This window comes from Tamandua tetradactyla, chromosome 2 (genome assembly GCF_023851605.1).
Source record: "Tamandua tetradactyla isolate mTamTet1 chromosome 2, mTamTet1.pri, whole genome shotgun sequence".
NCBI classification, from domain to species: Eukaryota; Metazoa; Chordata; class Mammalia; order Pilosa; family Myrmecophagidae; genus Tamandua; species Tamandua tetradactyla.
Window position 1 is genome coordinate 103,030,840 of NC_135328.1, and position 23,479 is coordinate 103,054,318.

At 36.1% G+C, this 23,479-nt stretch overlaps 1 protein-coding gene across 1 annotated transcript in view; it reads left to right on the forward strand.

Annotated features, from left to right (window-relative positions):
* TMC1 (transmembrane channel like 1) overlaps nt 1–23,479 on the forward strand; it is a 469,408-nt gene that overhangs the window by 341,681 nt on the left and 104,248 nt on the right. Inside the window, exons 9-11 of the mRNA XM_077148434.1 lie at nt 988–1,035; nt 6,733–6,892; nt 13,304–13,432. Of these exons, the coding sequence (XP_077004549.1) occupies nt 988–1,035; nt 6,733–6,892; nt 13,304–13,432 (337 nt within the window). The remainder of the gene's footprint in view (nt 1–987; nt 1,036–6,732; nt 6,893–13,303; nt 13,433–23,479) is intronic.

The following is a 23,479-nucleotide window of genomic DNA, read 5'->3' on the forward strand; positions in this document are numbered from 1 at the left end:
CCATATTACTGCATTATTAAAAATTTTACATATGTGCGTATAAAATAAAGCAAACTAAGACATCACCTGTCTCCACATTGTTAAGAGGAGTTGGTCATTCCAAATTGGTATAATATTCTCAGTGTGTTAAGAAATTTTGGCTGTAGCAATATAATGCCTATAGAAATAATCTAACTAAGGCTTTAAGAATTTTATAAAAGGCTCTTTGACACTGGGTAACTGTGGAAAAAATTATTCTCTGTTTTTAAGGGGCTAGTATGGTTACAATAGCCAAATTGACTTGAACGTGTGGATATAGCATTACTCACAATTCAGTTTTTCAGAGAATGAAAAGATCCAACGAATCCCAAGTTTACCCATTTTAATACAGAATTTATTTTGGCTAAGTTATTTTGAAATTGAGCAGAAAGGTTCATAACTGATATATTTTGCAAATCCCTGAAGGCAGTAAAGAAGAGGACTCTGTATAATATTGTATAAGATGCATAGCGGGGTATGATGGCAGTTCAGTGGTAGAATTCTCACCTGCCATGTGGGAGACCTGGCTTGGATTCCCGGCCCATGCACTTCCCAAACAAACACACAAAACAAGACCAAGCCAACAAAAACAAACAAACAAATAAAAATTCAATAAATGATGCTGCAATAATGGGATACTCACATGGAAAAATAGTGAAATATGACTCCTGCCATTCGGCATACACACACAAAAAGATGCTTTAGCAGTATATCTTTAATAAGTACTGCTCATTTTGATGAGTGTTTGGAAAAATGTTTCTATTTACTGCAAAAAACCATAATGATAAAAGTAAAAAATTAAAAACCAGTGGGTGGTGTAGCACTGGCCCAGTGGCAGAATTCTCACTTGCCATGCCGGGCGCCTGGGTTTGATTCCCGGTGCCTGCCTATGCAAAAATGAAAAAAAAACAGTTACTAATGAATGTATTGTCATTTAAATAATTGATGTATTTGTTCTTTCTTCAATAGTACAAATACAAGTAGAGGAAAAAGAAGATGATACTGAGGAAAGTTCAAGTAAGTACGGATATGATTCCTATGGTAAAGAAGTGAGTACAGGGGATATGTTCTCTATGATAAAGAAGTAAATTCAGGGGACTAATTTTATTTTGTGTGCTTATGTTATCACATTTAAACACAGAGTATGTATGAATGATTTTTGATGGTTTCAGAAAAGAAAGCAAGTCCAGCAAAGAGAATCTCCACTCCAGATTTCATTCAATTGGCACATGCACATTTCACCCAATTTATAAGTTGCCCATAATCAAGTAGATGGTAATCTAGAAAATTTTGCTTTTTTATTTCTCTTCTGTTCTTCCCAGAAAAGCCTTTTTTTTCTCTTTTAGCTTTGCTTTAAGGGTGAATCTATAAGATACTAGCAGATTGGTCATTTTAACAAAACTGACCAGGTGGTTCAATTAAAATTGATGAGCTGGTTCTTTTCTACTGAATTCATGAGTATTTTGACTGAATTGCTACATTGTTTTTATTTTGTGCAGTCTCAGTAAAGAACCTGGATTGTGACTGCTTCTCAGGGATCCAGTCCACTCCTGGCCTGGAATGAGCAAAAGATCATTGTATGAGCAAAAGCTCTGCTTTTCCCAAAAGTTAAAGAAAGGGCAGCATCTAAAGAAGAATTCAAGTGTTCAACTACAGGGCATATGGAGACTATCCCTTTAATATTCTGAGTGCAATTTTGGAGCCAATAAATGTTCACTGTGCCAATTGCCTATATTAATTAGGAGACTCCTAAATGAAAACATCCGTAGTCTCACACAGATTCTGGGTGACATGACTCCTATATTGAATTGAGCCCCTTCCAAAAAGTAGCACTGTGAGCAAATTTGCATTTAGTAGGTAACTTTAATACATTCATTTTCTAGAATCTGAATATTTGGAAACTAATTAAAGCACTAAAGACTGCTTTTTTTTGTTTCTAAATGGTAATAGATTTGATGCTACACATTTCATCCTTGATAAAACTATGCAAGTAGTAAAGGAAAGAATTTAATAATTTAGTCTTAAAAGAAAAATACTAAAATGCAGAGCACTAAGTGGCAGCTTGAGTTCTTGAGTTATTTGTGGGTAAAACAGTTTCTCAATTTCTTGCCCTTTCCATAATTAGTGGTCAGTGTGACTGTGGAGATTCATAGCTTGGGCCTCCCCCCACCCTCACTCCACATTGAAAATAAGTTACTGTCACCTACAATGACTGGGTCAGAGGTTAAATATGGTATCATAAACAAAACATTGAAACTCTCTCCCTTGATCACTGTTGATAACAAACCTCCAAACCCCTATGTCAAGGGACCCTGCTGGAACTCTGATCTCACACCCTTGTCCTAAACCCATATAAGCCCTTGCACATCCAGCTGCCTTTGCAGAGCTCTAACTTCCATTTCCCAACTGGCCACCATTGCGAGGAATCTTCTTCTGCTCATAAATTCCAATAAAATTCACATCTGACTTCATGCCTGACATGGCCTTTGGTCTTTGGGCTGCCTCAGCCCAAGCCCTTAAAGTGCTGGGTTGGAACCGTGCTAATAAAAGTAGTTTTCAGAAGGCCAGAATGGGGTTTAAATAACACAACATTTGACATAATATTTAACAAACGAAATTTTCTTGGGGTTGATGACAGAGGATGGTTTTCAAAACTCAGACGTTATCCTCCCATTTCTCTTGCTAGCCCAGATTTGGTCAACTTGATAGATAATAACTAGATCTTAGATCTGAAATATCAATGAAAAAGTTTCAAGAAGAAGTATTGACAGATAAATTCCCCCCAAAAAACCAAAATCATGAACCTCAAATATATATTTAAAATAATATATTTAACTCATTAATGAGGAAACCAGTAAATGTTGCAACCAACTCAGAGAAAAACCAAAGAATGGACACATTTATAGATTAGGAATATTGAAGTGATTGTGCAAATAGAGGGAGAACTGGTTTTTTTAGGGGAGGGTTTAGGTAGAGTTTTGCCCCTCCATGTCTATAAACAAGAATTATTTTGCATTGCTATCCAGTAGGTATATCTTATAAAGTTGTAAAATAGCTCCCATAGAACCAGAATCAGGTAACACAGAAGGGGATACTAGTGATAGTTCATGTTTTCTATTAAAGCACAATTTTTTCCCTATTGTAACTTCTATTTAAGTTACAATTGAGTTTTAATTTATTATTTATAATAATTTATTATAAAAGGCAGAAGTTAAGAAGTAATTAAGAAATGAGGGGTCAGGGAAACATTGTCTGTATTTTAGAACTTCACCTACTCTGAAAGACCAAGGGAAGAGAGGTTTATTTTATCCAAAACCTAAATTTTCTGTAGCACATCATCTAACTAAACCTCTTTGGATATATATAATTTAAACAACCCAAACACATGGAGCACAGAATGGGAATGAGGGCTTGTAATTCTGCATAGCTTAATGTAATTCCCAAAGACATTCCAGAGTATATTGAGCAGATAATTTTTAAAAATTGGCCACATCCCTTGAGGGACTGGAGAAAAAAATATGAAACTATTAAACTTTACCACTGAGGAAAACCCTAATACTGCCTCAAACATTAGGGACTCCCAAGTTAAAAGGCCAACCCCTTGATCTTGAAGCTTGCTCTAATGAAGCTTATTTATATAGTGGATGCCTAAGAGCTACTTTCAGAGGACCTCTTTTGTTGCTCAGATGTGGCCTCTATCTATGTAAACCCAATCTGCAAATGAAATTATTATCCTCCCCACAATGTGGGAAATGACCCAGGGGTGAAAGTCTCACTGTCAACATGGGATATGACTCCCAGGGATGAGCCTGGCTCTGGCACCATGGGGTTGACAATGCCTTCCTGACCAAAAGTGGGAAAAGAATTATAACAAATAAAGTATCAGTGGCTGAGAGAGTTCAAATAGAATCAGAGGCTACTATGGAGTCTACTCTTGCATAAGCTTCAGCTAGATATTGCTATTTATCATGGTTTGCCAAACCCCAACCAAAAGCATTTCTGCCAACCCTAAAGAATGTCTTGGGCTTTTCTGAGATTCTACAAAGTTTCCATGTACTATGATTACTTTTGAGAAATCTACAACCTCCAGATGGGTTCCTGGGTCAAATTAGGCCTGAAACTCAGAGTGGCTAGCCTTTCCAGAACAATAACTAGTTCCACCCCCCTATCCCACAGTATCAGCAGCCCTTTCCAACATGAAAAAGATAGACTGAGCATAGCCCAAATACCCCTAAAGATTGGGAGGAAGATCAAAGGAGAAAGTGGAGTTATAACAGAGAAGATAGTATTTAGCAAAGAAGTTTGACTGCTGAATCATTATATTGATATTTCTATTAGTCTCTAGTATCTTAAAGTAGCTACAAGGAAAAACTTAAAATTGTGGAACTGTAATCCATATCAAACTCTGAAATCTGTTCTATAACTAATTATTGCACTGTGCTTTGAAATTTATTGCTTCTTTGTATATACGCTATTTTTCACAATAAAAAAAACAAGTAACAGAAATGAAATTAAGAATGTATTTTATAAGCTCTGTAATGGAACAAACTGAATTATCTTTATCCAGCACTTTCTAAGAAGTTATAGATATATGAGGCCTTAATTGTTAATTGATGAATAATAAAATAATGTCATTTTCTAAGTTTCACGCTATTTACAAGTTACCTATTTCTTTTCATAAGTTGGAATGACCATGCCACTGTGTTTACTATCAATTTCATCTAAGGAAAGGGACAAGAAATATTTAGAAACAAGAAGGAACTATTTGGAATCAAGAAGAAAGATCATTTGAGTTAAGAGGAATCTTAAGGACTGAATGAATTTCTCCAAAATTGATCTGTTTTCTAGCATTTCCTTATCATTTCTGTCCTTTGTTTTAAAACAGAAGCAGTGGTCAATCTATAGTGGTAAATCACTGAACCTCTGTGTGTTGCAATTGGTAACCTATGAACTAGGACTTGATTTTAAAATTGTTTTAGAGGTTAAACTCTAAGTTAAAACTCCAAGTCACCCATAAATGAAATCAGAAATAAAGATAGATGTTAAAGATTGAGATGGTATAATCTAGGAATGCCTAGAGTGTATAATAATAGTGAAATGTACAATCTACAAATTTTAAAAATGTTTTTGCATGAGGAAGAACAAAGGAATGTCATTGTTGCAGGGTGCTGAAAATAGATGATAATTAATATTTTAAAATGTCACCTTATGTGTAAGACTAAAGCAAAAAATGTTTATTTGTTACAAAATTTATATTTTGACTAGTGCATTTCCTAATATAACTTATGTAGATAGTTTGATTGAATGCCATAAGTATGTGGAATCTCAGGTAGAACATGAGATTTTGTTGGTTTTTCCAGAGTGATGCCCTGATGAATCCCAGAGTGATTCGATCAGTGAGTGGGAAAGTATTTGCAAAGCCCCCTTCAGGGAATGGTGAGAGTGGGGAGAAATTCAACTTCCCCAAGTTGAATTCTTGATATTCTCACAAGCAGTGTGGACAACCAAAGCAATAGGCTGAGCCCCCAGTCTTGGGGTTTGTTCATATGAAACTTAACCCCACAAAGGATAGGTCTAGTCTACTTAAAATTTAGGCCTAAGAGTCACCCTCAAGAGAGCCTCTTTTGTTGCTCAGATGTGGCCTCTCTCTCCAGCCAACATGATGAGCAGTCTCACCACCCTCCCCCTCTCTGCATGGGACATGACTCCCAGGCATGTGGACCTTCCTGGCAACGTGGAACAGAGATCCTGGAATGAGCTGAGACTCAGCATCAAGGGATTGAGAAAAACCCTAGAATGAGCTGAAAATTAACATCAAGGGATTGAGAGAACCTTCTCGACCAAAAGGAGGAAGAGTGAAATGAGACTAAGTGTCAATGGCTGAGAGATTCCAAACAGAGTCAAGAGCTTATCCTGGAGGTTATTCTTATGCATTAAATAGATATCACCTTGTTGTTCAAGATGTAGTGGAGAGGCTGGAGGGAACTGCCTGAAAATGTAGAGCTGTGTTCCAGTAGCCATGTTTCTTGATGATGATTGAACAATGATATAGCTTTCACAATGTGACTCTGTGATTGTGAAACCTTGTGTCTGATGCTCCTTTTATCTACCATATCAACAGAAGAGTAGAACATATGAAATAAAAATAAATAATAGGGGGAGCAAATGTTAAATTTAGTTTGAAATGCTAGTGATAAATGAAAGCGAGGGGTAAGGGGTATGGTATGTATAATCTCTTTTTTCTCTGTTATTGTTTTGTTTCTTTATCTGTTGTCTTTTTATTTCTTTTTCTAAATAGATGCAAATGTTCTAAGAAATGACTAATATGAAACTATGTGATGATATTAAGAATTACTGATTATATATGTAGAATGGAATGATATCTTAATGTTTTGTTTGTTAATTTTTTTAAATTAATAAATAAAAAAAAAACTCCAAGTCATCTAGTAATCCAAGTAAATGAGGACTGAATCAGTAAAGTTTATTAAAATGTGGAGATCTTTATTCATGATTTTGACTTGATGAACCAAACAAGAAATGAAAATCCAGATACATTATTTATTATATGGCATGATGCATCTTATTGTGACCTGGGGGATGGCTGGATTGTGGTCCCAGATGTGTGAGACTAGCAATTCAAGGAAAGCATAACTTTGGTAGTGGGAGAGGACACTTTCTGGTATTCCTCACTGAATCCTTAACTGCTGGGTTTAGGTGAGGAGGAAGACAAACTCCCTCGAAGAGAAAGCATGAGACCAAAGAGAAAACGAACCAGGGATGTTATCAATGAGGATGACCCAGTGCCTGAACCAGAGGATGAAGAAACAAGGAAGGCAAGAGAAAAGGAGAGGAGGAGGAGGTTGAAGAGAGGAGCGTAAGTTTGCTGAGACATGTAACTGAAAGCGTTATTCATTCAAGAGCAGCTGACACTGAAAAATAGACCACTCACTTTCAGCACTTTGGGGCCTTAAAATTGGAAGTTAAAATTACTTTTAGAGGCAGGCTTAATCTGGTGCTTCCATTTTCTCTTACTTACATATATTTTTAATGAAAAAGAACTATTAATGAATATATATTAAGAATTGACTACGTTAAATTGTTTGATGAAAGATCTAAATTGTCATAGGTCATTAACATATTATTGTAATTTAAATATTTTAAAATTATACCTTTAATTATATGCATTGTTATATAAGTTTAAGTTAAATGGAAAACTCTTAATGGATAAGCCTGAATCACTTCATCTTACGGAGTAGAGATTGGTAGTCTCTGTTCAAATACAGCTCAACAGCTAAGGATGTTTTTTACATTTTTACATTTTTAAGCATAATATTAATGGAAAACAAGGCCTAAATAACAACAGAGACCTAAAGTCTAAGAAAAAAACTCAAAGATTAATTCAACCTTGCATTTTTCAATTGTACCAGTCCAACACTTTATTGCACATTTGCTTTGTGTAGAATAATACATTAATACTGTTTGGGGAAAATACAACAAAGAATGTTCTGGTCTTTGCTTTCTGGAAATGTGCAGATGGCAAGTAAGTAGGCAAGTGCATGTCTAAAATGAATATAATAAAAGCAAACATAGACCCCTTGGAAAGAACTTAAGAGAAATGCAGATCTACTTTGCCATCGGAAGGTCATAGGCCCACTTTTCTCACCACCATTTAATGTACTTTTTTCCAAAACACTCCCTAGGACTTACCGCCAATCACTCCTTGGACTTTAAATGATGAGGAACTTTCCAAGATGTCCACACAAGATGACACACTCCATTATTAAATAGCTCTATTATTTTCCTCCTTAGAAATAACTGTTGTTAAAGGCAATATGATTTAAATAAGGCTCTCTATGAACATTTTAGTAGGTAGAGAACCTTAGCATTAATAGATGATGGTTCCTTTTAGAATAAAAAAGTAACCTCAACCACTTCTTTATACTTTAGTTTATTTAAATTTTTAAATTCCCTCCTCTTCTTCCTCCTTCACTTCATCTTCCCTGAGTGCCTACTCTTTCTTCTTTTCATATCAAGATGTTATTGCTTTAAATTTAGACTCTGATATTTCTATTTCTATCTTCTTTTTAAGTATCTTAATGCTGTGTTCCTTTAAAAAATAAAGTACAACATAATTATAAGCTCCATATGTTATTGCTATTACTATTACTGGGTAGCAGTATCTCCTGTTGGCAAAGTAGATGCTTTCTGACAGTGGCATCTCACTGAGAAAACATCACCAATAGAGTATGCAGAATATGGGCTGTGTTCCAGAATTTGCTTATCCTCTGCATTTTTGTCTCAGAAAGGTCCTTCCAAAAAGATGGTTTGGGCTGAATTCCTCTGCTTTCTTAATCTGCTGAAGGCCCTTAGGTGACTTTTTTCACCTCAGCAACTAAGATCCTATAACCAAGTAGGTGGTGGCTGGTGCCTACCTGAGAGAGTCTTCTCCCTCAGATGGGCCTGCCCTCAGCTAGGGTCTCCCCACAGCTTCCTCTCCCCACATAGTCAAATGTTGATAAAACTTTGTCTTCATAGATTTTGTAAATTATATTAGTACTGTCACAATTTGTGCAATAATACTAAATAGTATAAATTATTTGTGATGCTTGATAGCTCCAGTTGCTATTTTAAGATTCATTTTCTATTGTTCATTTTGAAGCATTTTTTTTTCTTTTAAATAAAGTGTATTAGCAAATGTACTTTGAGAAAGATTAGTAGGCAAATGAGGGGCCCATGTATTTAGGCTAATTCATTCAGGGTCTTTTCAAATCTTGAAGCAATGCCTCAGGGAATTTCACTTGCACTGACAAGACATTTGAAACCAACTAAATCCAAGGTTTTAATGTAAATTATTTTTGGAAATGGTTAAAAAAAAATACTGCTTTGTTAGACATTTTGGAGTATTTCTAATAATAGATCAAGCTTTTCCTGACCCAGTTTTAAATGAATAAGTAATATGTTCAGAGTAGTGAGAAATTCAGCACAATGTGCCTTCTTTTTCTTAACAACTTTTGTTTAAATAAATTAGAGTCATGATAGAAAGCCATTCTGGCCTAGTGTTTTAGTTCCTTGGCTGCCAAAATAAATACCATTCTATGGATTGGCTTAAATAATGGGGATTTATTGGCTCACGGTTTGTGTGTGTGTGTGTGTGTGTGTGTACACGTTTTGTTTTATTGTAACAAAGCAACTCGTACACTTTTAATGTTTAAAACTGAGCATCATCTTTTCTTTCAAGTGAAACAAAAAGAAAATTTAAAATTAAACTGGAACAAAATTATAGTAGAGAATGTCAGTTCCAAATAAGAGCCTACAGGTTCTACTGATTCTCCCATCAGGTGGCAGGGCTTGAGTCATCATTAGGAGGGAATTTTATTTAAAAAGTGTGATCTTAAACTGCAAGGATACCCATTAAACATCACAATTAAACATGCCAAAGGAAAAGCCATGCTGCCAAAATGCCCACTTAACCCACCCAAATATTTCAAACCCACCCTTTGCTGACCTTCTATAAGTCCCTTTTTTTAAGTTTTTTTTTTTTTTTCTCTTTTTAAACAACAGAAAGTAGACAGATGCATTTTGGTAAATGCTAACTGTTCACATTCACACAGTGTAATCTGTGTGAATATATAGAAAAAGGAGGAAAAAGGCTGGTATTCTATGCAGTACTGCACAGGGGTCTCGCACCCTCCAGCTTCCAGCAGAGCGAAGGGGGCAGAAAATTTTCCTTTTTACCCACGGAGCACAGTGGTGTGTTGATTCTATAAAGTTTTTGTTGTTGTTGAGACAGGAAGGGATAAAAATAAATTTGGAACAGAAGCGGGAAAAGATTCTTTTCCTACTGCATTAGGTATTTCCCCCCAAATAAATTGAGAACTACAGTGTGGCTCACGGTTTTGAGACTAGGAGAAGTTCAAAATAAAGGAGTCATCAAGTGATGCTTTCTCCCGGAAGCTTGTGGCATTCTGCTGGCGATATTTGCTCCTTGGCTGTTCTATCACATGAAAATGCACGTCAGCCTCTCCTTGCTTCTCCTTTCTCTTCCGGGTTCCCTTGACTTCCAGAATCGGGCTTCTCCCTGTTTCTTTCTCCTCTGCTTCTCTAAAGGTTTCTAGTAATAGAATGAAGACCCAAATCCTGAATCATTTCAAGGGCCACACCTTAACTGAAGTAACCTCATTAAAAGGTCTTATTTACAGTAAATTCGTATCCACAGTAATGGATTAAATTTCAGGATAAATTTTTCTGGATAAATAGCTCCAAGCCACCATATATGATTAGCACCAAATTTTGGAAGACAAAGCCTGCCTATACTATGACTTCTTCATATGATCAGTACTTTCTTAAAGTGGTTCCTAGAAAGCAGATTCCCTGATAATCCTGAGTATAATGTTTTAATTACCTACATATCCACAGGTGACTTATTTTTCAACAACTGTGCTCTGTATTACGGTTTGTTCCTCCTGCAGCAACCTACATTTAACAACAAAGTCTAAAAAATTATACCAGTGTAGAATGAATCATTTAATGTAGGGGTAAATGTCTTTCCATACTGTGATAATCTTCGAAGGTATTGTTATATGCCCAGCTTCAGGATGATAACCCTGAGCTATCCAAAAAAGTTCTGTCCATATACATTCATTCAATAAATATTTATCCAGCACCAATTTTGTGGAAGATAGTTGCCAATTTCTTTGAGAGACTTGGATATGAATATGCAATTGCCTGCATTCTCCAAGAAGGGAGAGATCATTTATATGCAAATTATTATGGAATAACACAGCATACATATACCAGAGAAGAGGCACAAACAAACAGGTTTGGAGTCTCCAGGAAACTCTTTTAATAGGGATTATCAGAAAAGGGATTTTGAAGACATATCATTTGATTTTTGAAGGAATTATATATTTGTGATGTGCTAAATATATAAAGTGCTGGGTATAAGATTGCAGAAAATTATATAATTAATCTTAGAAAGTTCCCATTAAATGGTAAAAAAATAAGTTTTAGTTACATGGTAAGTCCACTCGTTGAACAAATCATTCTTTTCATTCTTTGATAATGCTGGCTCAAATGAGGTGCTGTTTTGCATATGAGTATTAATAGAAGTTCAGTAATGTAAATCTTTAAGGCATTTACATGTGAATATCATAAATTATTTTGGAAGAGTGTGCAAGTTAAAGGCTTAAAATATTAACAATCAAATGATCACTTAAAGCCATTTTGTTTTCTAGTTGACTCCATAATCGATATCTCTTGACATCTATTTTCTTTTCTTTTTGCTAGTTTCCAAAAAGATTTCAGCAAAATGATTGCCTGTAAAATTTAGATTTATTTCCACAAGGAAATAATTTCAATCATTTTTACTTAAGACATATTTTCCCTCCTGAGACAAACAACTCAAATATTATTCTAATTGGTAAATTAAAAAAAAAACTTTGAATACAAATGCACTAATAATTCCTTAAGTATTTTATGCCATGTTAGTATAGCATTGTGGTATTTTATATAATGGTCAACAAACAATTAAAACGGAAAAAACCCAGAGGCAACCAGAATTGTATCTTAGTAGAGTGTATTTTTGTAGTTCTCTTGAGTCAGGCTTTTACTTCTGAGCACATTATTTGAATTGGCTAAGAAACCAAACTGTCAATAGAAAGTATTATTGTAGAGTAAATATGAATTGCTCTTTCAGTAATAATGGCGTGACTAACAGCTATGGATTTGTGGGAAAGAAAGGAGATTGTAAAGCCATGTTGTGGAATGGGCTGTTGAAACCAGGGATATATCCACCTGCTCCTCAGCTGGAAGTTTAAAGAACGGCAGCTTTTTTCTATATTCCTACTATTTCTAGCTATGTGCTTTTACTGAACAATAAAATCTGTTGCTAAATAGCACTGAAAGAGATTACAATTTCTGTTAACAGTGAGTGTAGTTAGGAGAGAGAAACAACAACAGTTATTTGAACCGAGAGAATTTAATAAGAGAATTGATTATTAGGTATAAAAAACTGTTAACTAGGTTACTGAAAAGAGAACACCAAGGTCTCAGGGTGACGGCAGCCACAGGAAGCAGCTATTCCCCGAAGGCCGGGGGAACAGTGGAAAGAAGTTGAAATTGTTAAAATTTATTAATTTAGAAGAGAGACCCATGGATCTGAAATAGACCTCTGGGGCAGGCAGGAATGCTGCTCAGCTGGTACCCACTGGGAGGGGATGAAGCTGGTGCTACTAGTGTTGGAAAATTGCAAATTAGATTCACCTGCAGCTGGGGATGGACCCCCCCCACCACCACCCCCTGCTCCAGCAATGAAGAATCCTTGCTAAGGAGGAAGCGTCACCGCAGAATGCAGACAGGAAGCCAAAGGAAAGACCAAATCCCTTTTCAGTGTCCCCTCTTGGAGGAGTTTGATAAAGAATCAGCTGACAGTACAGAAATGTGATTTACAGAATCGCAGTCCCAGTATCACAAAGTTAAGAATAGAAGGGCGAGTTCAGAACTGAGAGATAATAGCTTAATAATGGAAGCAATCGATTATCAAAAACATTTATCTATACAATGTGGTATTGCATTCTTTTATTGAAAATCATGCTGCTCCTTTTAGGTTTTTGTTTTCTTTGAGTTCTGGAGCCTATTTGTACTACTGGAGAAATAGACAAGGAAAGATACATCTCACTTGCTCAGTAAGATATACATTCCTTTTAGGATTGTTTCAAAGGATTCACTCACGCCAGATTCATTTCAATTAGGGTTTTATCACCGTAAGTTTTGAGTTTAACAAACTGGGTTACCATTAAGAAATAGATTTTCTTTCCTATTTCAGTTTTGCTTTCTTTCTCTTAAGACAGGATCGGCTTGAATTTTTAAAGTATGCTTCAAAGACACTTTCACTTCTAATTTAATATTTTAATTGAAAAATGAGGTTATCAAATGAATGTAGAATTTGATGCAGCCAGATGGACCAGGCCACAAAGAAGATGAAAATAACTTGCTTAGCTCTGTATCTATTCTTTCCACAGGTTTTCTAGTTCTGAGACCTGAGGCTATAGATATAAAAGAACAACTTTAATCCAAAACATTAGACTGTAAACACTATTCTTTAAAGTTACAATAATTCCAGAAATCCTGTATTAGTGGCCATATACGAGCGCTAATGCTCAAGGATCTTAGCAATGATTGTATAACCAAGTAAAGAAAGTTGGGCTGGGTTTCTGACGTCAGTCTTAACTTTGGAAGCCAAGCAAAACTTAATTTTAAATGTATGGCTTATCTTTTTGTTTCAAAGGGAAGAAGAAGAAGAAATTGATGAAGAGGAATTGCAAAGATTGAAAGCAGAGTTAGATGAGCAAAGACAGATGATCGCTACTGTCAAATGCAAGCCTTGGAAAATGGAGAAGAAAATTGAAGTTCTCAAGTATGGTGCCACTTTTCATATGTAGAAACACTTTCCCTGATACTGATCTCTTAAAGCCCCTTTAGTATTATATATATTGTATAACATATTAATGTTATAATAATTCAATTAATTATATATAAATCAATTATAATATAATTAAGTCATGCTATATTATAAAACGTTATGTAATGTAGCTTATATATACTAATGTTATTATATATAATGGTTATAGGCATATATGCACATATTTAATATCATGTATATGCTTTACTATTTCACCAGAGAGATTGGGCTGAGGATAATAAATTAGAAACAGCTACAGGCAAATTTGTTGTTTAGGATCTTATAATCTCTGAGGTCCCCTTTAATCATTTGTTTCATGAACTGAGAGTTTCCTTAGTTTAAGACATCCATTACCATCTCTCTGAAAGGGATATTTGAATTTTGCAAGTTTGTGTGGGTTTGTATGGAAACAACACTCTTGTTTCTCTGCAGGGTACTAACCTCAAATGATATTTTCATGTGACAGTCCTCATTCAAGTACCGGGAAGATGATAAACCAAGAGCAATAAATAGGATCCTAATTAAGGGTTATGTTAATAGCTATTTCCTGGTAGCATGTCAGTGGCCTAATTTCAATCTTCTGATGAGTGTTGATATGGGTGCAAACACACTCGGGGGTACATCATTTGCAAAGTCAAATGATTTTCCCATTCTGGAGGATGAAAGCAACTTTGTCTCTGAGGATCACACTATATTTCACAAGCTTGGTGGTTGTAGGAGGGGAATGAAAAATGAATTATGTTTTGATAGCAGTCATGTTTGTTTTTCTCAATTGTGCCCAAAATTGCATTTCCCATAAAATCATTTTTATAAATGATGCTGAGTTTTCAAAGTTATTCCCTCTGCATGCCCATTTAGCTAATGATGCTACTAAAATTATTCTATAGCATTATTGTCTTGTAATGAAAGGTAGTGGAGTAGCTATCAGGAAAATTCATTTCATCTTGGTTCTGTAAGAACTTGTGTACTGTTGGAGGAATCTGCTTAACTTTTTGGAGCTACAGTTGTCTCATACAAAGTAAAGGAAGATATTCTAGATCTCTCTGTGAACTGGGAATGTAGCCATAAATTAAGATATTTTTGTTTTGCAGAGTAAGGTTTTCCAAGTTCTAAACAATGATCTTTCCAGCAAACTTTTGAAATGTCACACAATTGTAGGCTGGGAATGCCCTGTGCATACACATGTACACACAGACATGTGCACACACCTGTGCACATACAAATTATTAGTTCCATGGAACCAGAAATGCACCTTGCATTCACCTTCATTCACCGTACATGCTCAGTGAGGTGTTGAGACCTCTAGAATCCAACCTCTGGAGTCTAGATTGAGGTACAAAATTAAATGAATACTTTTCGGGTACATCACTGTAAAGTATCCATATTGAGTCATCTAATCAATCTCAGTCAAACAAATGGACAGACAGGGAAAGATGAAAACACTGGTTCTATCAAGCCAAGTACCAAGATAATGATAGTGAACTTCAAAATCTAAGCCAATTAGCAGAAAAAAAGCACAAATTTAAGCCGAGAGAAGGAATAACTACAGCTTTTCATCTCCATCTGCTAAACACATTGTCTCATGGTAATTAACCAAGGCCAGAGTGGTACCCACTTTCTAGCTTCTCAGCTGTCTGCATGATTGGGACCAGTGGCCATGGTCTACTTGAGTCTCTTAGAGTTAAGCTCTGTGATGAAGTTGTTGGGGCTACAATGCCTAGCCTATCTTCCTCTGAAGGCTTTTGAATGCTGTATTGAGCTTCTCTTCCAGGGATGCCAGTCAGATTATTAGAGCAAGTAGTCAACATTTGCCTAGTATACACAGGTAAAGGTTTCTCTAGCCAATGTTGCTAATGCCTGGGAGCTCCCAGGCAGCTTCCCACTTGTCCCTACTTTATCTCTTTCAGAAACATCCAACTCTGAGAGAGTGCTTCTAAGGATTTTATTGTACCCAGAAATTAGTCTCTAGCCATCTCTCCTGGCTAAGACTATGAAATCTACAATACTTGGTTTAAAATAAGTGGAGCAGATAGATGTTTTGATCACAGATTTGAATCTGTGTCTGAACTCCAAGATTTCTGTTCTGGTTATGGACTCTGAAGAACTCATGAAACTCCTAAAACAGATTTTAGAGAGGGTCAGGCTTTCAAGATCTGTTTTAGGGTAAATCTTTAGCAATGGTGGCTGATGGTTCTAAGAACATTGTAGGGAAATCGGGGGTAGCTCCCACATATTTTTTAGAATAGAGCATCCTTAGAGCTTGGATCAAAAGATGATTAATACAAACAATTAACACACTCGAGAAGTTCTAGAAATTGGTTGTGAATCCATGTAGACTCTAAAACATGACTCAAAAACTGGAACTTAACATTTTCAGGTCAACAGAATTGGCTCTGTAAGTGCAATAATTTATGATACTAACTACAGTGCAATTCTAACTCTAAGTACCCAGAGTTAAGCTAGATTCCAGAGGTTAAGAGCAGAGTCCCTGTGAGACTCCTCTCACTTCAGACACTAGCCACAAATTTGGAGATTCCCAGGCCCACCCTCATTTCTGACCAATTGGCTGCAAATCTGGGTGTTCCCACCACCTTCAGGCTGGTGGGATAATTATTTAATGATAATTCATTAAAGCAACTCAAAAATTCAAGGAACCCTTGCACTTATGATTACAATTCTATTATATCAAAAAAGGATGTAAATGAGAAGAGATGCATAGGGTGAGGTCTGAAAGGATCTCAAACACAACACTCCTTGTCCTCTCCTTGTGGAGTCAGAATATATCACCTTCCTGGCACATTGATATATCAGAGAAGTGCTACCAAGATTCAGTGATCAGAGTATTTTTTTTTGGGGGGGGGGTCTCATTATGTAGTTATGATTAATTGAATCAGTGCCCATGTGGTTGAACTTAATCTCTATTCCCTCTCTTCTCCCTGGACGCTGGACTGATACGATGTGAATCAAAGCCCCAACCCTGTAATCACTTGGTTGGTCTTTCTTGTGTGGCCAGTTCCACCCTTAGATCGCTGGTGTTCCTGCCCCACCCTGAGCCATTTCTTGAGTATAAACTATCATGTGTGGGCTGGAGTCCCCCAGAAGACAGAAAAGATTCTCCTAATATGGGAAATTCCAAGTATGTAGAGTTACTCCCCAGAAGCCAAGACAAATGCCAGACCTCTTTTTGGAGGCCAAATTACTTTACTATAGAATTGGGCCATCTCCTTTCCATATCACTATACAGCAATGCTCTTCCTCTATGTTTCACTGCCTGTGAATACAGTTTCACACACTAATTCTGCCTTAAATTTACTGAATAAGAATCTCTGGGTGGAGGGGCAAGTGTGCCTGGCCAATGACTAAGAAAATGTATTTTCCTTTTGTAATCTAGCAGTCATTGATATGCAATTAGGACTGAGAGCCAATGTCTCTAATTGTGAAAAACAGAAAACTTAATTAAGCAGGACACTGCTCTGTGGACGATTCATTAAGTTAAGAATGTGTGTTTTGGGGAGAGAGGAGGGAAAATGGTATATTTTCCAATAATTTGAAAGTAAATGAATTCTTATATCAGTTAACTTACTTAAAAATATTCAATGGCAAGACTATCAAGTATAATCCATTTTAAAATTGTTCATAGATTAAACTTAGAAGTTGGATGATTAGGCCCCCCTATAAATAAGTGATGTCAATAAGTGATGATCAATAAGCCATAAGTGATGGCAGCAGTAACCTGGTGAAACGAAACATCTAGATGGAAAATAAAGGTTCTATATTACTTATGCTGCTTCCTAAAACTTTAATTATATTTCAATTTTATATGTGGTAGATTGAATGTTTTCATGACTAAACTTAAATAAGCAGCCACTTATTTTTGTTATCGTGGAATAAAATGTGGACTGAAATTTAAGATACTTGGGCTTTGGTCTACACTGTACGTCTAATTTACTCTCTTTGGGCCTCAGTTTGGTATTTTATAAAATGAAGGGATTAGATTGTGGCTCATAGTTTTCAAACTGCTGTCTTCAGAGTTCAAGTGTTTTGGTGAAATTTTCAGGGTATGGGAGGTAGAGTGAAGAGGGAGGGAGGGCTGCTTGGCCACAACCCCAGCTTTGACTGGAGGAGACCTAGTGTTGCTTCTTTATAAAGCAGTGCATATAAAGCATTCATTTAAATAAAGAATTTCTGTAGCAAATAAAATAAGAATGTTAAAAGAAAACCCTACTTAACTGGATATATAAGGAAGCTTATTTTGGAGAGGGGGCAGTTCTAACATTTCGTGAGTCTACAGATTAGAATACAGGAATACTCTGAGTATAATTTTGCATGGAACTGGTTTTTGGGTGGAAGTCAATTTAAACATATTTTGATACTAGAAATGTTTGTTTAGGTATTATACTGACTGCTTTAATTTCTGAGCTTTGTAGCACCCTTGTGCATTGGCAGACTAGCCCTGGTGGTTCATTAATGAGATGCCCAGTAAAGCCAAGAGCATTATCTACCCTTAGGATTTATTTCCATTTAAAGAGGCACATGAAAGTGTCAGCTAACCATTAAGGTGATACATGTCTTTACTCATTCTCCCTTCACCCTACCAAGCTGCTTTGGGTCTAAGCCCTCATTTCTTTTGGTTTTGTGTTTTGGTTGAGGGAGCTGATATATTTCTAAGAAAGTGAGACAGGACAGAGCTGATTGCCCCTGCAGGAGCTACATGAAAAAGCTTATGGGAAATCTATCCCTTTCTCTCCAATTTCCTTGGAGCATAAGATTTTATGGGTAGGAATCATGGTTTCTACTGTAGTTCACAGAGGCCTTTCTTTTATCTGTCATTGTGAAGGAATGAGAGATTACAAAAAAGGAGGACTTTTAAGCATGTGTATGCACACATAACATACTCTTCAAACATGTTAGATTTTTTAAACCAATGCCTCAACTAAATCATAGGCCTTCAGTTCTCGTATCTTACAGCATCTTGGATATATTGATTTTCTCATCCAAAAGAGAAAGAATCTGCAGGCAGTTAGCATATCTGAATTTTATTGATCAAAGTGTAATATTGATATCCAATTTTTCACTATTTAATAAGTGCCTGCCAGGCACCAGTCATTGCACTGTGACCTTGGGCAAGTTTATTAACTACTGCGTCCTTGAATTTCCTGTATTTTTGGTAACTAGGAATAAAAGTACAATTACTTCATACAGTTAATTTTTAAATATATTTTTTATTAGAGAGGTTGTAGGTTTCATAAGAAAATCATGCAAAAAATGCAAAGTTTCCCCTCCCCCCAGATTTTCTCTATTATTAATACTTTGCATTAGTATGGTATTTTTGTGGCAATCGGAGGAACAATATTATGTTGATTATACCATTAACTATGGTCCATGTTTTACATTAGGGTTCACTGTGTTGTAGAGTCCTATGGTTTTTTTGTTTGTTTGTTTTCTTTTGTTCTTGACATAGGCAAGCTCCAGGAATCAAACCCGGGTCTCCAGCATGGCAGGCAAGAACTCTGCCACTGAGCCACCGTTGTCCGCCCTATCTTGTTGTTTTGATTTGGATTACCCTAATGGCTTATGATGTTGCACATGTTTTCATGTGCCTTCTGGCCATTTGTGTATCTTCTTTGGAGAAATGTATATTCAAGTCTTTTGTCCACTTTTTGAGTGAGTTGTCTTTTTGTTGTTGAGTTAAAGGATTTCTTTATTCTGGATATTAAACCCTTATCAGATATGTGGTTTTCAAATATTTTCTTACATTGTGAAGGTTGTCATTTTACTTTCATGATAAAGTCCTTTGATGCACAAAAGTCTTAAGTTTTAATGAGGTCTCATTTATTTCTCCCATTTTTTTAAAAGCTGTATTTTCTTGATTTCATGCTTACCCTGTCAAAGCAAACCTTTTGTCTCCTGGAGTTTTGAGGAAGATGTTTCTGCCAGTTTTTGCTATTTGTTCAAATATTCTGTGGAGAATGCTGGAGCATCTTGCACCCCATCTCGTTCTACTGAAAGTCTTCATAAAGTTATTGAGGAGCTTAGTTAGTTAATACGCATAAAACACTGAGAATGGTACTTGGAACATAGTAATCATTTTATATATATTTGCTATTATTGATTTAATATCATAATTTCATTTATCCCTCTCAATAACCCTTCAAGGTTGATGTTATTATTTTGAATTTATGGATAAAGAACCCCAAACCCTGAGAGATTAAATAACTGTTATGGCCAGACAACTATTACGTGATGGAACCATGATTTAAACTTGACATGGGAAAAATTACCTCAATGTAATGAAGGCATCTGTGTAGACCACCAAGCTCTCCCAGAAATCATGTGACTGAAAGGCTCACATAGCTCCATAAAATTGTCAAGTCACATGATTTGTTGAGTCCACTGAAAGTACAATGAGAAGAAATGGGAAGGAGATGAGATAGATTAACACACTTGTGGGCAGAGTGCAACAGTACACAGGACCACGCTCCCTGAATCGTGGGTTCAACAACATCATGCATATGTTCTCTTACTCTTGTTTCCTTTTTATTGTGTGGGTAAAAGGACTGAGGGCCCAGCCAGGAGCTCACAGAATGAAGATGCCTTGTGCCAATGAGAGATAGTTGCTCTATTGGAAAAGTAGAAAGGCAAGTAATGTAGCAGGCTGTGGCTGTAGCTAGTCAATTAGTCTGCTGAAAATGCCGTGGATTGTATCTATATTTCTTGAGTAGCATAGTATGGGAATAAAACCATACTAGAGGTCACTAATGAGTGACCACTTTAGCAGCTGCCAGCCCCTGCGTGTCGGGTTCATTGGTCTTTTCATTACTTTCTTACTGAATTATCCTTGTTTGTTAATCATATTTTCTGCCTTTCTTTGGTCTGTATTGTAGGGTACTCATGTACTGACTGTTTTTATTTAGCACATCTTATAAGTTATATCCATATCTGCATGCTACATATTTACTTGCTAGCCATATATAACATATTTTATGTGCAGGATCAGTTATGTAATTTGCAGAGCCTAATGCAAAATGAAAATGTTGGTTCTCGTTTAAAAATTATTAAGATGGCAACAACAGAACATTAAAGCAAGGACAGGACCATTCTGTGTGTGGAGCCCTGTGTGACTGCACAGGGCACAGGCTCATGAAGTTGGCTCTGCTTATGAACTTTCCCTGAACATTATGAGCTACTAGCTTACTAACAGCTGATGAGGTTCCATCACCCCCAATAGGAGAATTAAATGGTCTCAAATAATACAGTCAATTAATACTACTAAAATCAAGTCAGCCAAAGTCAGTGGTCATGCACTACAGCCAGGGTGCTCTTTTTAAATACCACTGTGAATATGCCATCTCCATATTCAAAGTCTTTAATGTCTTCCCAGTAACTAGCAAAATTTAAAAGCTTTTTCTTAAAGCATTCCTTGTGTTCCACAACCTGACTTCCAGCTCCCTTTCCAAATAGATCTCTCATTAGTTATTGATGATGACGACCATGAAGTTTTGGAGAAAGACAAAACTATCCCCAAATGATAGATTTTTTTGACAGTGGGTCAAATCTTGTGTTAGAAGATTTTGCACATATTAACTCTTTTAATTCTCGTAAGAACCTTGAAAGTGGAAGAGAACACCCATTTTACAGAAGAGAAAACTGAGATTGGCATGGATGGTGTATCCTCAAGCAGCTAAAACTATCAAGGCAAAGATTAAATCCAGGTTTGTCCACCTATGAAACCTTATACTTTTTCTGTTATGCCATAATACCTCACATTTGAACCATGGTTTAATCTTCTCAGGACATGCAGGGTACATTTTCTCACTTCTCTATGTCCTTTGCTTCTTCCAAACCTGAGTTCTATCTTCTTCACAATTTTTCTCTCCTTTGAGGTCCTTTCTCTGCTAGCTTTAATAGAAAGTACTCACTGAAGCATCTATTTGGCTATCTTGCTGCTTTGTTTTTGAAATTGTACATGCATCTCCTCCCCCTTAGAACAAATTTTGAGCTCCTTGTTACTTTAATTTTAAATTGGTTTATGAAACTTACTGTGCAAACACAGCCTTTACAATGATTATATGGATACTTTATTTAAATATGCTTATAGTTAAATAAAAAGATATCCATTTTTGGTGGTTCTAAGTGTATTGTTTGTTTTCTTAAATAAATTTTTTTTTAAATATTATCAGAAAAAAAATAAAAAGTTACCACCCACAATTGGATGGGTCACATCTCCATGGAAACAATAAAAATGATCCCACCCAGTAATACTGAATGAAGATTGAGGAACATGGCATTTCTGGGGTGCATGGCAATTTCAAGCTGGCACAGTGTGCAAGGGCACTATGTCTCAAAAGCAATGTACATGCACCTTAATTAAAAAATGCTTTGTTGCCTAAAAAATAAAAAAAATTAAAAAAAATTTGAGCTCCTAATTGCAGGAAACTGCACTATAGCTCTTTATTTCCTCAGGACTTAGCCTAGTGCTTTGCACATTTTAAGCATCCAATTAATGTTTCCTATCTGGGTGAATGTTGATTTGCTTGCCTCTGGGATGAGTGCACAACAAAAAGAGACATCAAGATAATTATAAACTTGGTCAACCTTTGGGGGCCTAGATAAATATATGAGAAAAGGCAGGAGTCTGCTGGTAAAAAAACATGAATAGTAGCATTTGCCAATTTACATGGTGTAAATATTCTCATTATGAGGAATTTCAAGCAAAGTTGGGGTTAATAACTAGCTCTCAAAATTTCTGAAAATTCAACAAATGTAAGCCCTGCAGGTACAAGCCAGTTCTACCACCCTACTGATAGATGCTCTATGGTAATGCTCTTTGGCTAACTATGTTTATGTTTGAGGAACTTAATATGAAAAACTGAGAATTGAGGCTAAAGAAAGAAGAACCAGTTTCTTATTATAATATATTTCTTTCATTTAATCTTTAGTCTACAATGAAATTCTTGAACTAGAGCTGCCTATGAGAAGGACATTCTTTGGTAATTGCAGGACTCTAGATAAAGGCCCAAAGTGCATTCACAACTTCTTATCTTAGCTTTTATTGTAACACCTTGATTAATGTCTTGGCTTTTCTATTTCAGAATTTCCTCTCAAATCTGTTAGTATGCACAGTTTAGAGAGTTTTAATTTCCCTAATTCTCCTTCTCCTATTCTGGTCTTTTCTCTTTTTTTTCTTTTTTGTTTTTGCGTAAGCAGGCACTGGGAATCGAACCTTGGTCTCCGACATGGCAGGCGAGAACTCTGCCTGCTGAGCCACTGTGGCTGGCCCTGCTCTCTTCGCTTTTTAAAAAATTTATCTTAAAGAGAATTTTTTTTTTTCCTGAGAGAAATCAATTCTTGACTGAGGTCAGAAATCTTTTCTGGAATATGATTCACATTAGAGTTCATTGGTTACAATTGCCTGTCCCATCCTTTTCATTGTATTTGAGCAAGTCTTTCTAACTAGTATTAGATCAGTGGTATACCTTGCATATTTCTACTGAGCAAGAAAAATGTTCCTGACAATTCTTTCTGTCTCAGCATTTAGCCTATTGATATTTGCTGTATTCTAAGTACCTAGAGACTTATTGTTGTTAATGAAATAATATTTTTGAAATTCTGCCTTAAAGGATACTGAAAGGGACCAATTGAAAAAAAATTTTTTTTTTTTTTCATAGGACTTGGGTGCTTTGGAGGCTTTTGTAAATGCTGTGGAAGTTAGCTCTGAAATACTTGGGATAAGTATAAATTTGTAAACCAAAAATCCTCCTCCTTTACATGTTTTATGATTCATTTAATTTTTTTTTAGCCCTCCTGTGACATTTTACCATAATTACATGGAGATGTTCTCTTCTTCACCCCAATTTGGAAAGCTTTTCAGGTGGGACACTGGTCTACTGTTCCTATTACTTTAAAAGAGTTGTGAAGGCATTTATGGTCCTTCTACCTACCTCAGACGCTCAAGCATGCAGCCTAGTTAAATCAGCTTGAGATTCAACACAGATGGTTGGT